At 35.9% G+C, this 17,658-nt stretch overlaps 1 protein-coding gene across 16 annotated transcripts in view; it reads left to right on the top strand.

The window, feature by feature from the left end:
• Positions 1 to 3,711: 3,711 nt before the first annotated feature.
• LOC138323287 (cell death-inducing p53-target protein 1 homolog) overlaps positions 3,712 to 17,658 on the top strand; it is a 42,928-nt gene continuing 28,981 nt past the window's right edge. For 15 of the 16 annotated variants that reach the window (XM_069267779.1, XM_069267778.1, XM_069267775.1 and 12 more), the window contains exons 1-5: positions 3,712 to 3,854; positions 11,969 to 12,022; positions 12,326 to 12,361; positions 13,034 to 13,069; positions 16,407 to 16,436. In XM_069267779.1, coding sequence (XP_069123880.1) covers positions 11,983 to 12,022; positions 12,326 to 12,361; positions 13,034 to 13,069; positions 16,407 to 16,436 — 142 coding nt within the window. In that variant the 5' untranslated portion in view covers positions 3,712 to 3,854; positions 11,969 to 11,982. The remainder of the gene's footprint in view (positions 3,855 to 11,968; positions 12,023 to 12,325; positions 12,362 to 13,033; positions 13,070 to 16,406; positions 16,437 to 17,658) is intronic. The other variant, XM_069267780.1, reaches the window with a different exon arrangement.

The following is a 17,658-nucleotide window of genomic DNA, read 5'->3' as shown; positions in this document are numbered from 1 at the left end:
TTTCTCCCTTTTCCCTTCCCAAATGAATTCAAATAAAGCCTTTTCTAATTGCTTTAATAAGCCTGTACTTATTGCTTGAACGTTTGCAAGATATGTGATTTTTGGGATTAATAGTGACTTTATTACTACTATTTTTCCGAGTAAACTTAATTTTCTTTTTTTCCAGTTTTTAATCATTTCATCGATTGAAGTTTTTTTGCTTTCCCAATTAAGATTATTACATACCTTTTTGTTAGTTCCAAAGTAAATACCAAGTGATTTTATTATTGTCTTCCAAGTTATTCCAAATTTATTTGTTTGTTTTCCCTTATTTCTGCCCAACCACAGTCCTTCTGTTTTACTTTTGTTGAGTTTTAGGCCAGATAATATCCCAAAACGCTCAATTTTCTGAATTGCCTTAGTAACTTCATTGTGCTTTAAAAAGAGTGTAGTGTCGTCCGCAAGTTGGGCTATCTTAATGTGTTTGTTTCTAATGTTGAATCCGCTAATATTGTTATCATTTCTTATTTGGATCGCCATTATTTCGATGTATACTTATTGCAACAGACAGGCAGTCTCATGAAGATGGCCTATTTGCAAATCGAAAGTTATAGACAGGTGGTCGTTAATCGTTATACACCGGTAGTCATATACGCAGGTTTGACTGTATTATCAATATCCTTACGAGGGTGGTACTTTGCTTAAGCGTGACCTTATTATCATTCAGTTCTAGATTATTGTTTTTAATCGCAGTTAAACTGAATTGACAACTTCACGTGCGAATGTGCGTACATGTAGATGTGCATTGTCTATATTGACAGTTAAAGTCTACACGACCGTCGTGCTAATATTAGGAGATGTATCGTTCCGACTTTTTCAAGCATATTTTATCCAAAATTAAAATATAAATAATGTTCCAACCTTAGTGGGCACAAAGAGAAAACAAGATCACTGAATATATTTACTGAATAATGATCAGCGCGTACTTAATGTACATTAATAATATAGACAGACCTTGATCCAGCATGTTTTAGTGGGACCTCTTGTTGATTTATCAAACTACTGAATATTACCGAGAAACCGATGTCCAAGACAAGTTAAACACGTGTTTGGTCTGAGGCCGGGAGCACAGGGGTCCGAGAATAAGTTTAAGTTTATATCAACTTGGACCCACCTGAGTGTCCATAGACCATTTCTAGAGGTATTAGGGTTCTAGATTAAAACAAAAAACAGTGAAGTTCATATTCTATCTGTACACGAGAAGGGAGAAAAACTCACAGGGGGCCAACTCAATGAAAATGGATATTGTCATACATTTTTTTTGTATTTGGTGGATGGGCTGATGAGTATATATGACAGTCATGTGATTTTTTTTCCAAAAATACCAGATTTGAAAAATTGTTAAAAAATCGGGATATTTACTATAAAACAGAGAAAGGGACGACAGTCGCCATATTGGATTTTTTACCCCCACCTCGATTAAAGTTATTTTTTTCACAATAGTATACCTTTTTTCCTAGAGTCATAGTCACGCATCAGTCCTCCGATAATCCATCATCACACACATACCATGCAAAAGCATATAAACGATGTCTTTATAGTCAAACGCAATATTTTAATCCAAAATTACCGGCGCTTTCTGACTTGTGACATCGAAAGCAACGTCCTAGTAGTAGTTATCGGTCAGTATGTGGGACAGTTGCAGGATAAATATATTATACTACTGATAACTACTGCCGGATAAACTTGTGCTTTATCCGTCAATACGATATGCTTTATCCGTCAATATGATCACGTGAATTTTTTCCATATCTGACGGAACTTTTTCTAACTTGACCCAGAACTTGAACCTTCCGGTGAATTAAACGTCATTCAGTCCCGCTAAAACGTGACGTCACATTCATCGGAATGACGTCATTTTTACGGTATCCAAAATCTCGTATGGCGGTGTCGTTTTTTTCTTGGCTCATGGCAAAGGTATGTATTGCAAAGTAATTTTTAAACGGGTATATATTGTTTTTTGAATATTTTCATATTGTTTCAGTGATATATTACACTGAATGGATTTACGGATGGTGTTTGTGAATGCGCTTATTTATTTCCCACGGCAGTAAAAAGGAGTACACTCTCATTCGGTTTAGTGAATGAATATTTACCTCCGCATCAAAGAAGCGTCACGCTTCGAGCGAAACCAAGTAAATAACTGTCAATTTGCTTTCGTTTTGAATGCCATAATAGTTGCAGGATAAACAGAATACACGATTAGTATCTTACAATACAAGTTTTATTTTGGTGCTCGACACGGAAAGCCGAGATGACTCGGCAAAGCCTCGTCATCTCGGCTTTCCTAAGTCTCGCACCAAAATAAACCTTGTATTGTAAGATACTAACCATGTATTCTCTATATATATAGTATACCGGTATTATCAAATAAACGTATAGAATAGATCGCTATTGTATACAGTAGATCGGTATTATCGAAGTTTAGACTGCCGAATGTTCTGCTCCGCAAATTCAAACATTCAACAGAAGTATCGTTCTATGACATCGTCAATATTATGACGTCATAATACATCGAATATCTCAAGACACCTGCCAAATCAACGTTTCATGAAAGCTGTAAACCTTTTGACTTAAAATGGAGTCTAAGGTGAATGTTGTAAGCAGTAATTTAATTATTCAAAAACTTTTTTAAAGGCAAAGAAATAGCCCGCGAAAGTTTAAAACGACTTAATTTGCAACACACTATAACTATCTTCCTAGACGCCAGCCCATTATGAGATCCTCTGGCATCTATATAGACCATAGATGCCATAGGAAGATAGTTTAATACTTATATTTACATCATTAACTCATTTTGGGGTCTCTGTTTAAGCTAGACCAGGAAAACTGTTTTCCAACGACGATTTAATCCACAACATGGAAAGTCATTTTGACGGTGATCAGTTGACGTCACCACGGATCAGTTGACGTCACTACCTCAACATTAGAGACGTCATAATGGTCACGTTTTGGATGAAAGTAATACCCTCACTTTACCTTAATTGAGAAGTGACAAGTAAATGTAATTATTAGAGACACAGGTGGTGCACAGGGTAAGAGAAAATTTAAAAAAAATCGTTCGCCCTCTTAGGGTTGAGACCAACTTTACTAAGACGATCCGCGCTATGTAAATAAACATTTATAAATAATTTGTTTATGCCCCTTAATTTCAGAAGGCAACTGTAGACGATAAGGTAATAATTTTTGTGAATCTGCAAAATTAGGGATCTCGTTCAAATTTACATTCCCTTTTTAAAAATTAAAAGCCGTGTCGGGTGATAGTGGGCCTTTAATGTTCTGGCAATCTTTTAAGATTGTATGAATCGTGTAATATATAGGCCTAGTCCATACATTTATGCATTAGTATTACTTAAAATTATCACTGGCATTTAAAACTGGTATAAATCCTTGGTATAACCATAACATGAAAGAGTTATCGCGAGTTGCTTCCCTTCAAACGATAAATACCCGCTAGGCCTAACTGTGAGAAACACGAGCGCTAATCTCATGGAATAATAGTAATAATAAATACTGCAATTATTTCAAGTAATATGAAATAGATATTGGCCTTTGTTTTAAATATATATATATTTCTGTCTTTAGCGGTTTTCTCAGAAATCAATTTTGCACACGACCCGCAATGACAGTCGGAACTAATTGTTTATGGTAATATTGTAGGATGAAGCTCGACGCAACTCGAATGTAACTTGGAAAGAGTCGTGTGCAAATCGAATATTGTGAAATAAGCCTTGTTCCGGTATCAGGAAGTAATACATTGTCTATAAGCAGGTGCTAGAGAAGTTTTAGTTAAAATCCAAAACAAACAACACCAGGTGAGTTTTTCAAGTTACCTATTTTATCAAATATTGCTGTAAATTGTTTGTTTTGCCACCGGATAAACAAATGGGTTATATGGACACACCCGAGTAAAAATATTACCAAAGTAACTTCTGGTACTTCCGGTTACTATTTTAACACTCCCGAATATTACGTTCGTCTGTCTCCATCTTCATGACAACATAACATTGTTACAAAAATAAAAAAAAAGATCAAGTTGAAACAAAAGTATACAATGTTTGTAGAACACATTGGAACAGTCGCGTATTAGACTGTTTGGTATATTGACAGCTCAACACAGAGACTTGTTGACCACACGGGCACATGTTGGTTATATATTTAAAGTTTTTTTAAATAAGTTGGGAAATAAGTTGGGAACACCCGTATATGCAGGATAGGTTCTTGTATAAAGACAATTGCTTTTTAAATCGATTTTTATAGTATTTTTCTTACAATATAGTAAATAAAACCGGAACTCCCTCATATCCTCGGGCGTCATAATTTGTTATGAGAATAGATAATAAGTATTTTCTACCTGTGAGATAGCCATATAATTGTATATTGAATGCCTTGTAGTCTGAACTATTGAATTTTAAACTCATTATCTCACAATATACTTCACATTTTAATATTATCCTGGAATCACTTAGTTGTCACATAAAGTAACAATTTGTAATCGGTGCTCGTCCTTAGACTACTCTTGTGGTGGGCTAGAGCTCTTTAAATGAAATGAGTCCCGAAACCATTACCGTGATTATAAGAAGTTCCACGTTGACGCTATAAATGTATACAAGATTGAATATTTAGATCTAGCATGCAAAGGTTTTGCATACTTTGACCTACTTTGATGCAGACGAATTTTGGAAACGACTGACAAACAAAATATAAATTCGATGATTCCCCCCTCATGAAATTTCAGGATTAAAAATCAAGTAAGTATCATGATTTCAAGCTATCCCCCGCTGTGATTTAGTTTGATTTCAAAAGGAAAACGTTTTTAGGTGTGTTTGGGCATATCGGTTGCAAATGAACAATTTTTTGTTGAATGGGACACTTGCATGGCTACCGTGATTTAGCTGTTTAAAAAAAATAAAAAAATTGTGCGGGAGATAGAGCCAGTAAATTGCGCAGAAATCACAATTGGTACAGGTAACCTGGTCGCGAAGTACAGTTTAGCCATCAGTGCAAATGTCATGGTTGATTGAATTTTACCTGTGTTCTATTTTTATCCCCATAGTAAGCAATAGAGGTGATTTTGTTTGTGACTTCTACAAACATTTAGATAATGAAATTTGTTTCCATTTGAGTTATAATGTGGAAAGTTGTATTTGTGATGTTGCCATGTAAAAATCATAATGCCCTTTTTTGATAAACATGTTTAAAACAACTTTATTTGTTTTCATTTCACAGAGTCATGCATTTGCGTAACAAAATTATCACTCATATACAGGACTGTTACTCAAATGCAGTACTAGGCTGCATATACGGGAGTGTCCCCAACCTTGTTAAACCCCAAAGTTGACATAAGCAGTCTTAACAGTCAACACTATTATGACGTCCACGTAATTTTGACATCATAATCTATGCATGACGTGATATGATTGTCTCACTCGATGTATGTAGAACGAATTAACGGACCAGGCCTACTATACCTTATGGCCGGGTGCGAAATTGTCCCTATATGCCGTAGTGGAGTACTGCCTCAGAAAATTACTGTGGCACAATTTTCAATACTTTTTAGCTCACCTGGCCTGAAGGGCCGGTGAGCTTATGTCATGGCGCGGCGTCCGTCCGTCCGTCAACATTTCCTTTAAATCGCTACTAGTCATAGAGTTCTGGATGGATTGTAACCAAATTTGGCCAGAAACATCCTTGGGGGAAGGGGAACGGAACTTGTATAAATTTTGGCTCTGAATCCCCGGGGGCAGGAGGGGCGGGGCCCAATAGTGGTACAGTGGAACCTCCCGAAACCGATCATGGTCGGTGCACATAATTTCGGCCGGTTTAGAGAGGGTTCGGTTTGGAGAAGTGAACCGAATACCGATCATTACGATCCGGATTTAATCGATCGGAAGTCTTTTTTTTACACTAGTGTACCGCATGTATGGCTAGTGTTCCTTAAAACCGACCGATATTGATTGTTAATGTGAATGTTATCACAAAAGAGAGAATCATACGTTTAAAAAGGAACGGATTACAACAATCTTGACTTTGTTACCGCTTATAAACGTAGTTTAGTTAGTTGTGTGAATGTTCTTAGGGATGTTCTCGTCTGCACTAACCTACACTACGATCGCTTCCGGTTACATCAAGAATCAAGTTATATGGTCTAATTACACAATGATCAGTCGATGCCGGTCATTATATGACATAGTCATTTTCTAAAACTATACATGGCTTCGGCTTCTTCATACAGATAATTTACGTTATCCGACAACTACATATGTAAATAAAAAATCTGTGTGATTTGAATATGAAACTTCTATTTATTACTAGCTCTGCTTGTTTCTTACAGTAAACAAACCGCGTGCACGTGGTAGACCTTCGTTAAATATCTAAACAATAGACATGAATAAATAATTACACCACCATCTCGGGTATAATTACCGTGTACCTATAGCCTTCACATCTGTATAAATGCCCCAGGACATGGCATGCGACAACTATGGTACAGGTATGTGTGTCTTTCACAGTCTGTTGATCAGACCTCAATGCAATCTATCGGTGTCGCTCAGGAAAGGCCGGTTTTCGGAAGTGTATTTTAGTTACATTTGACTATTCCAATCTCAAATTCGATCTGGTATTCGGAATTAGGAGGGATCGGTTTTGGGAAGTTTTATATACTATTAATAAATAGGAAATCATTCCGTACATGACATTCATGTTCGGTTTCTGGAGGTAATCGGTTTTGAGAAGGTTCGGTTTTGGGAATTCGAAGTTCCACTGTAATAGAGGTAAAACATATAAATCGCTACTTGTCCTAGAGTTCTGCGTGGATTGTAACCAAATTTGACCAGAAACATCCTTGGGGGAAAGGGAATAGAACTTTTATAAATTTTGGCTCTGACCCCTCGGGGGCAGGAGGGTCGGGGCCCAATAGGGGAAATAGAGGTAAATCCTATAAATTGCTACTTGTCCTAGAATTCTGCATGGATTGTAACCAAATTTGGCAAGAAACATCCTTGGGGAAAGGGGAACAGAATTGGTATAAATTTTGGCTCTGACCCCCAGGGGGCAGGAGGGGCGGGGCCCAATAGGGGTAATAGAGGTAAATTCTATAAATCGCTACTTGTCCTAGAGTTCTGCATGGATTGTAACAAAATTTGGCCAGAAATATCATTGGGGGAAGGGGAACAGAACTTGTATAAATTTTGGCTCTGACCCCCTGGGGGGCAGGAGGGGCGCGGGGGCCCAATAGGGAAAATAGAGGTAAATCCTTTAAATCACTACTAGTCATACAGTTCTGCTTGGAATGTAAACAAATTTAGCCAAAAACATCCTTTGGGGAAGGGGAATAGAGTTTGTATATATTTTGGATACGACTCCCTGGGGGCAGGAGAGGCGGGGCCCAATAGGTGAAATAAAGGTAAATCCTTTAAATCACTACTAGTCATAGAGTTTTGCATGGAATGTAACCAAATTTGGCCAGAAACATCCTTTGGGGAAGGGAAACATAGTTTGTATAAATTTTGGCTCTGACCCCTGGGGGCAGGAGGGGCGGGTCCAATAGGGAAATAGAGGTAAATCCTTTAAATCACTACTAGTCATACAGTTCTGCATGGAATATAACCAAATTTGGCCAGAAACATCCTTTGGGGAAGGGGAATAGAGTTTGTATAAATTTTGACTCTGACCCCCTCCCCCAGGAGGGTTGGGGACTGACAGGGGAAATAGAGGTGAATATTTAAATTCCTTTAGAAAAGAAACAATGAACCTGTATTCAAAACATAATTTGGCATTACAAACCAGGTGAGCGATACAGGCCCTCTGGGCCTCTTGTTTTGTGCATACTTGCGTGCTACCGGAATGAAATACCCCAATCAGTTTATTTTATTCACAACAATATTTGTAGTTATCATTTTAAAATGTTGAATATCCTAAAGCTGGAACATATTGATGAAAATGTTGGAAGTGTACTTATGATTTGATGTGTGTTTTTTTTTACCGTGAATGATGTCGAGGCTTCTTAGGACATCACAAGAAGAGGTTCCACTGATAGGGGATACATTACATACTGGTTGGATTAAAAAAAGAAAACAAAAATATAAGCATTAAAATGGTTGGGGGATTTATGGTCCTATAATTCTCCCAGGATTGCAGATAAATCAATCATACCATTGCTAATGTGCGTTGTTCATTTTGTCTGCAAACCTGGGAGAATTATAGGACTATATAAATCACCCAAGGAGGCAGTTTAATACTCCCTTATTACATTTAAGTCGATTGTGTCATCAATTATATTGATTTAACATGAAGACAATAGATTAGAAGAGGTATATTATAGATTTTAAATGATTAAATTATAAGTTTAAACAATCACTATGATTCGAGATGTAATAAAAACTGCACATTTAGTCATATACACATAGCATGATTTAGAATATTACGAGTACTATAGATATCTGTTTAAAGTTAAACTATATAGCTAGCTGGGGTTTATTAATAGTGTCGTAATATTGTCATTGTTAATTCTCGGAAGGACTCCTGGCCCAGTTTTCTTCCTTCTGTGTTACACAGTTGAGCGTAACACAATATGACTGCTGGTCATCCTTCGTACTCCTTATCTTAACTATTACATAAATTATTATTGCCCCGGGAGCAGGAGGTGCGGGGCCCAATAGGGGTAATAGAGGTAAATCCTATAAATCGCTACTTGTCCTAGAGTTCTGCATGGATTGTTACCAAATATGGCCAGAAATATCATTGGGGAAAGGGGAATAGAACTTGTATAAATTTTGGCTCTGACCTCCTGGGGGCAGGAGGGGCGGGGCCCAATAGGGGTAATAGAGGTAAATTCTAAAAATCGCTACTTGTCCTATAGTTCTGCATGGATTGTAACCAAATTTGGCCAGAAATATCATTGGGGAAAGGGGAACAGAACTTGTATAACTTTTGGCTCTGACCCCTCGGGGGCAGGAGGGTCGGGGCCCAATAGGGGAAATAGAGGTAAATCCTATAAATTGCTACTTGTCCTAGAGTTCTGCATGGATTGTAACCGAATTGGCCAGAAACATCCTTGGGGGGAGGGGAACAGAACTTGTATAAATTTTGGCTCTGACCCCCAGGGGGCAGGAGGGGCGGGGCCCAATAGGGGTAATAGAGGTAAATCCTAAAAATTGCTACTTGTCCTAGAGTTCTGCATGGATTGTAACCAAATTTGGTCAAAAACATCCTTGGGGTTAACAGAATTCATATAAATTTTGGCTTTGACCCCCTGGAGCAGAAAGAGTGGGGCCCAATAGGGGAATTAGAAGTAAATATCCAAATTCCTTCAGAAAAGAAACAATGAACTTATATTCAGAACATTACTTGGCATTACAAACCAGGTGAACGATACAGGCCCTCTGGGCCTCTTGTTTGTAGGTTTCCAATTATATTAAGTGAATGTAGCGGGATTGGATTGGGTCAATCATCAGTGACCTGGTATCTCAGTCGGTAAAGCACTCGGCTAGTGTTCCAGGTTCGAATCCCAGTCTGGCCGCTACATTTTCTCCTCTAGTGTTACAGTAAACATGCATTTATATATTATTTTTGTCCAAAAGAAACATAACGACCATTCTGAATATCTACTGTACAACTCATAAGACGTAAAATTCACAATTTGTAGACTTGCCATATAATTTTCCTTCGAAAAGACCATCATATTTATCACCATGGATCAATCTAGCTTTGATTTATTACCGTTTATGGGTAAATTTGCCCTCAAGGAATGAATTTCCCCTGAAGATTTAAAAATTCCCCATTTTGATTTGAAGCTAAAAAATTACCGTTTTTGTAACACAATTTCCCCTGTGATTTATTTTTCATTATTTTTTTTTAAATTTTGTACACAAATTTCTTCATATTTATCAGACAGCAACTGCATATTTTATGATAAACTCAAATTTTTCATAATTGAGCTTAAAATCTTGCATTACAAAATCTGAAAATAAAATTAGTTGTTTTACAGTACTTTTCTTCAAAATGAATATAATTTTGGACCAAAATAAGAAGATTCAAATTCTCCTATATTTTGCCAAATTTTTCCCCTATTTTGAAAAAGTGTAGTTTCCACCCAAACCTAGATTGACCCCTGTTGGGGTGCGTACCTCTGGCTTAGGGGCGCTTAGGCGGCATTGGGGGGAGCTCGAAGGGAGAAAATGGCCGACGATAATTGTTTACATTTTTTCAATGCAATCATAGACACAGATATTGTGAGGAATTTAAAAAAACAATTTTGGCATGTAACAGGGATTTCCATTCTACCGATGAGATGTGTTGATTGAAGCCAAGTATGCACGATTTGTTCAAGATAAGCCACATAAGACAAAGTCATGCGAGTATGTGTAAATATGTTTTTGGCAAAAGTAAAACACCCTCTAGCTCTTTTGATTGATTAGGATCATAGGATGATGCCAACATTTATTATAAAATTTAATGTTATTTTATTACAATATGTACATTGTTTGGTGCATGAACATATTTTTTATTTCTTATATTAAACCTAGCTCTTTTTTTTCTCCAATTCAGATTAAAATCCAATCATGTCAGCACCACCTCCTCCATGACCCAGGAAAAGGACAAGGTAATTAATGTTTTTCTTGTAAACTTTCTTACTCATGTTTTTTATTGGTCAGCAAAACATCCTTGGGGGTGGGGAATTCAAATTGTACAAATTTTGGCTTTGACCCCCGGGGCAGAGGGGCGGGGGGCCCAATAGGGGTCCATTAGAGGTAAATTCAATATAAACAAAATTCTTTCAAACCAAAATGGATTGTAACCCATAAAAATGGTAGCATCCTTAACAGGGTTACTTGGATTCAAAATTGTACAAATGAGGGGCTGACCCCCCGGGGGCCCTCTGGGCGGGGTTGGGTGTAATGGTTGTGAGGTATTCCAAAATAAAAATTTCTTTTATGGATTGAAACCATAGCATGGGATAGCACCCATTGGGGTGGTATTATCCTTATAGGGCTTACCCCCTCAAAATTTTACAAATGACTGGCTAGTGACCCCCCAGTCTGGCCAAATTCCTGAGGGTGTTACAAAACAATTTGCATTTCCATATAAAAACGACTTTTTTTCTCTGAAACTAAACATGAGATAACGCACAAATTTCCCCTGAAGATTTAAAAATTCCCCATTTTGATTTGAAGCTAAAAAATTACCGTTTTTGTAACACAATTTCCCCTGTGATTTATTTTTCATTATTTTTTTTTAAATTTTGTACACAAATTTCTTCATATTTATCAGACAGCAACTGCATATTTTATGATAAACTCAAATTTTTCATAATTGAGCTTAAAATCTTGCCATTACAAAATCTGAAAATAAAATTAGTTGTTTTACAGTACTTTTCTTCAAAATGAATATAATTTTGGACCAAAATAAGAAGATTCAAATTCTCCTATATTTTGCCAAATTTTTCCCCTATTTTGAAAAAGTGTAGTTTCCACCCAAACCTAGATTGACCCCTGTTGGGGTGCGTACCTCTGGCTTAGGGGCGCTTAGGCGGCATTGGGGGGAGCTCGAAGGGAGAAAATGGCCGACGATAATTGTTTACATTTTTTCAATGCAATCATAGACACAGATATTGTGAGGAATTTAAAAAAACAATTTTGGCATGTAACAGGGATTTCCATTCTACCGATGAGATGTGTTGATTGAAGCCAAGTATGCACGATTTGTTCAAGATAAGCCACATAAGACAAAGTCATGCGAGTATGTGTAAATATGTTTTTGGCAAAAGTAAAACACCCTCTAGCTCTTTTGATTGATTAGGATCATAGGATGATGCCAACATTTATTATAAAATTTAATGTTATTTTATTACAATATGTACATTGTTTGGTGCATGAACATATTTTTTATTTCTTATATTAAACCTAGCTCTTTTTTTTCTCCAATTCAGATTAAAATCCAATCATGTCAGCACCACCTCCTCCATACCCAGGAAAAGGACAAGGTAATTAATGTTTTTCTTGTAAACTTTCTTACTCATGTTTTTTATTGTACCCCAGTATACAGGGTCTTACACTATTTATGACATGGCCGTATGACATAGCTAGACGCGCCAGTTATGTGATATATAAAGTTATGCATTTCAGACTACTTATAAACAAAAAGGAAAATATCATAGCCACACAATTGTATATTCAAATGTACAGTATGTATTTGCTTTTGGATATGGCACTGCCTGTAGCTAATTGGTAAAAGGTTGTATTGTGGTAGATAAGTGTGTGAATAAAGGTTGTTTTTGTTTTTCTAGAAGCAGGATACCCTGCCCAGCCTCCACCTCCCCAAGGTAAGATGCTTTTATCAGCATTAAGGTTTAAAAATTGAATTCAGATAGTTATTGACACTAACGAAAATGTGTATGCCATCTATACTGACTGTGTTACACCAAAACTCATGGAATTGTTTTGCCATATTTCCATATATGGATAGGAAACCAAACCCTGGAGGTGCAGTATAGGTACTGTGTATGGCTTGATAATCACCCAGGGCATTAAAAGAAAAAAAGATAGAAGCAAAAATTTCAATTGGACCAAAGTCTCACTAACCTTTCTCAAAGTATGATATATCAATTTGCAAAATAGATCAAATAAAAAAACAGGTGTACGCCACCAGTAGCAACGTTTTCACCTGAAAATCAGACATGTAACTTAAAAAATACTTAAAAAATGGTACGTGTATAATACAATTTTCATGTTTTTAGTGTGCACATACACATTTAATTCAAGGTGCCTCTTGGAGTGAGCATATGGGACAGGGGCACATAAAAGCTCAATAATATCATTTTTTGTCTTTTTGCTGATTAAGTAATTATCTACTAAGGGTAAATACCAACTTTAAATTAACTTTGCTATATCCTTGATTGATTGTAATATTTTAGAAAAGTTTTTCAATAACTTCCAAGTCAACAATGACATGAAAAGGAGGCATATTACTTGATTTTATGAACTCTTACTTACAGGATATGGACAGCCATATGGAGCCCCTCCACCTGCAGGTAAGATTACAATGACCATATATAATTAGTGATCCTGCATTAGTTTAATTACTTTTGTTACAGCGCCGTTACAACAAGTGTTCCTATTTACGTTCATTCACTCGATAGACACGTTGGCTGTTAGCTGATCTAGTAGACTGGTAACTGATGTAGTAGGTTAGATTTTAGCTGGCATGTAAGGAAGGCACTGATTGGCTGAAGCATCAGCAGCCCGACTGATTGCCCCCCCAACTGACAAGATCGCCGACAACATTGAGAAGTAGGCGGAGCCAGCGGATCTTTGATGTTCATACCCGACTCTGTCTGTTGTACAATGTGTTTGATCACGTTGTGTACTATTTAATTGTTTACAATGTATACATTCAATCACTGTATTCAATATTCGTTATTGTTTTGTTTCACTTATTAAGCGAATGTTCAGGTACGGCTGACAATAGATTATGTCTTATCAGAATATATTCCGAACAAACACGGTTTTGATACATACCTGGATGTTAGTAGGGGATGATATTCTAGTTGTATATATTTTGACAAGACACGATGGTCGGTCGTACATATTACCCGATTTGGTTTCCCGCACCTTGCGGTAAAGTTATAATTTGTCAGAAGCAGATGATTTCTTTTCCGTAGAATTTCTGACTGACTTTTCTGCTACAACAGTAGGTAGCTCTTTCCATACTTACTTCACTGATTAGCGCTGATTCAGAGTCTATAAGTAGGTTATTAAAATGTATTTGTGTAATCTTTTTATGTTATGAAGCTTAGGATGCCGATCATTTTATGTATATATATTGTCTACTGGTACAGTAGAAGTGAAGAGTTTTACATGCCGTCACGCTATATATATCGTTTCGGGGCATCTGGTACAGTGCACGTTTCTGATCTTAGTAATCGATGACAGATATTTCCGACTCTTTAGCTCCGCCCCTACATTGAAGCGACAGCCAATGAGAGCCGTGCTTACACAGCTTATTGAATGTCGTTGGCAAACTGACTAGATACCATGCAACCTGACTAGCTACCAATCAACGGAACCACCTATTAGACTGGCCGTCACACGTACGCTTATTGTAACGGCGCTGTAATATGACAGGTTATGGTATTATGCAGGCTTTGTTAGACAATAATCTTCTTTCTGAAATCTTTCAATATGTTTATTTTGGTATACATTCTATTTTCATTATTGAGATAATATTTATTAAATGCTTGCTTCTATAACCACAGTTTAATATTGAGTACAATAATCCATTTTTCTGAACTAAATATCATAAATCTAAGGGAAGGGCTTAATTGGAGAGGGAGGGGAGGCGGGAGGGGAGTGTGGTTGGGGACGTTAAAGAAGTATGTATACATGTACTCTGGTTGTGATATTAAATCTGATGTCTCATGTACTCTGGTTGTGATATTAAATCTGATGTCTCTATTCTATAAAATAATATAAAAAATCTATGAAGAAAATTTATTTATACCCTACGCAACAACATTAAGGGGTGGTGAGGGGGTGGGATATACTTGAATTGTCCGTCTGTTTTTAGACACAACTTTGTCTGTCAAACAACCCGATTCTACTTTACAAATTTTGATAAAATTTTCTAAGGACCCTGGCATAAAGGTGAGCTAAGTAAAGTATATAGGGTTCTAAAATGTATGTCCCCTTTTAATGGAGTTATTACTAAATTTGTGCAGCAGGGATCAGAGTACTAGTCGTCCACTCTGGTGACAGTTCTAGTTTTTTCAGCATATAATTTACAAATCGGAAGGCAACTATAGGATTTATGTTTATTGATGTGAAATAAAATTTCTCTTCAATATTTTAATTATAAAAGGTAATGAGTATAGTTTGTGGATCCAACAAACAGTCTTCTTTCGACAAATATCTAATAATAGATTTCAATGAGTGACCACCTAAATGCATGTATCTTTGAAACAGAATTCAGAAAGTATGATTATCGTATTTGATAGTAATAAAGATAAAAACATTTCTAGAAACAAATTCAATTCCCCTTCTGACCCCCTTTTAACCCCATTTACGAAATGAAAGGAGATTTCGTAATATGTCACGTCACTGGAAAAGCAAACATAGACTTATCTCTGGGTATAGCAAAGCTAAAGGGTAAACAATGGTTTTGCACAATTGTCTTTAGGTGATCAGTACTAGACACACTTTCGTTCTGGCAGCTGGACTTGGTATGTTTAGGTTCACGGTAGATGTTGAATTGCAAGCAACCATATAGGGAACTACTTCTGTCTTATATGGGGAATAGGTTATTATAATTACGGTACATGAAAGAAACCAGCACCCACATAAATAGAAAAATGAATTTAGTCAGTGTCCATTGTAACCTGTATGGGAACTAATAATATGATAGTTGTAAGTGTCCATGGGGACCAGTAATATAATACATGATCAGCTCCATCAATGTGCTTTAATGAAAACTGATACATTAAAGTAATATTCAATGTATATGGTGAGACTATGATTTGTCTGTCTAATCACTGCAATCATATCATATATCGTGCTAATTATAAGAATAGATAAAATCTCAGTGAACCATATGGTGTTTCAATTCTCTCTATATATATTATGTAGGCAAAAATGAAGGTTGAGCATATTGATCAACAAATATTTACATTGATAAAATATCCAGGTTTTAAGTGATTTCTTATAAAGTTAAGCTGTGTAAATTCATAAAAGGTTTTTACTTGGGTATTATTTCGGTATTACTCAGGTCAGTAACTGGGAGCCTATATAAACACTGTATTGATGAAATAGTTTCTCTGTAGACATAGGAAACACCTATCAGATTGTTGATTTTGTGTTAAATTTAGGCAATTCATCATATTTTTATGTTAAACTCATAACTGTATAGGCTTATACAGTTGGCTCACCAATCAATAGACTTCTTCCAAGTTCATTATATGGAATTATTAAAGGTTGATATCTATTGGTTCCCTATCACAACCAATATATGTATATAGGTACACACGTCATGAATGTAAATTTAAACGAGATCATACAGAACAAATAGAGACGTCAACAATGATATAATATACACAATTACCTCAACCAAACCTGTTTGAGATCCTGTTACATTCCCACCTATTTTAGGAAATAGTGTACCTGTAATGCTAAACCAGTAATACATGTACCTGTAATACATACACCTGCTATATAAAGAGGATGGGGTTGATTATAACACATTAAACTTGCTGTGATAGCTAGAATCATAGAATCCACTATAGTTTAGGAGAGAAAATTCCTGGTGTTTTGGCTAGTTTGTTTATATTTCTTGTATGCACTACATTCTATAATATTTCTATTTCTGTATATATATAGCTTATCCTGCACAACCCTATGGACAGCCAGGTAAGACTCGATGTGAATGCTATAAAATAGGGTGGTAGTCTTACGTAATATTCTGTGGATCAATTTTTATGTGATCACCTATATAGTGCTGTAGTGTATAACAACAATTTACATAAGCTGCCTACACAATTAATCTTGTTTAAAGGATTTTTTGTTTTTATCTAAAGTCTTGTTTTTCATTCTTTGAAAAATCAAAAATTTAAGTTTCAATCCAAGTACCTGTAGTGGCAATAATCAGTATGTACATGTTATCCACAGAATATTACAGTACATGATATACCAGTGTTTTTCAGTGTTCTATCTTTCAAACTTCCTCTTAACTGCATGATGATATTCTATATTTATACTAACTCTAAACTTGTTTGGAGATATTTTCTATAATGTTCAATGTTATAATTATAAACATGTATATGTACAATTGTATTACATAATGTACTATAATTTGTTTTTAGCTCGCCTATTCAAAGAATAGGGGGAGCTAATGTTATCAACCCGGCGTTAGCGTTGGCGTCCCATTTCACGTTAAAGTTTTTGAGCAAGTTTCTGTTTCGTCAATTTCTTAGCTTAAATCATCATAAATGTTTATGATGGATGCTGAACGTGAAAATACAACCAATTTGGGGGCCCTTTAGGGGGTTTTTGAGTCATATTTCCATGTTTAAATAGTGAATACTTGAACATCAACTTCTTCTGAATAGGCGAGCTTTGTTGTTCTCCAACAGCTCTTGTTGTGTATACATTGTATATATGTATTATGCTCTGAATGTAATACTATACTTGTATATGTGAATGAATATTTTCTTTAGCTACTACTAATTTCCAATAATCCAATAACAGAATCTTAAGAATTATGAAAAAAGAAAACAAGAGACAATAAGTCTTTCATCACAATATTAACAATTCTTACACAGACAAAAATATTACCGTAAGTAGATAGCCAGTATTCTTTAAATCAATTCTTAGACATTGATGTGGTGAATTAAGATGGAAATTCAAATAAATTGTTGCATATTTACAATGTGTGTACATGTTTATTTAATTGATAGATTTAAAGAAAGAAATACGAAGAAGATATAGCCAGCATTATTTAAATATTTATGAGACATATAAAATTCACAAATTAACTGTTTCATGTTTACAATGTGTGAATGTATATGCATATGTAATTGACAGATTTAAGCATATTGGGGCATATTTTCATGTCCTTTTACTAACACTTGAT

Source organism: Argopecten irradians, chromosome 5 (assembly GCF_041381155.1).
Source record: "Argopecten irradians isolate NY chromosome 5, Ai_NY, whole genome shotgun sequence".
Taxonomy (NCBI): domain Eukaryota; kingdom Metazoa; phylum Mollusca; class Bivalvia; order Pectinida; family Pectinidae; genus Argopecten; species Argopecten irradians.
Note: the sequence above shows the minus strand (reverse complement) of the source record. Positions and strands in the feature narration are given on the sequence as shown.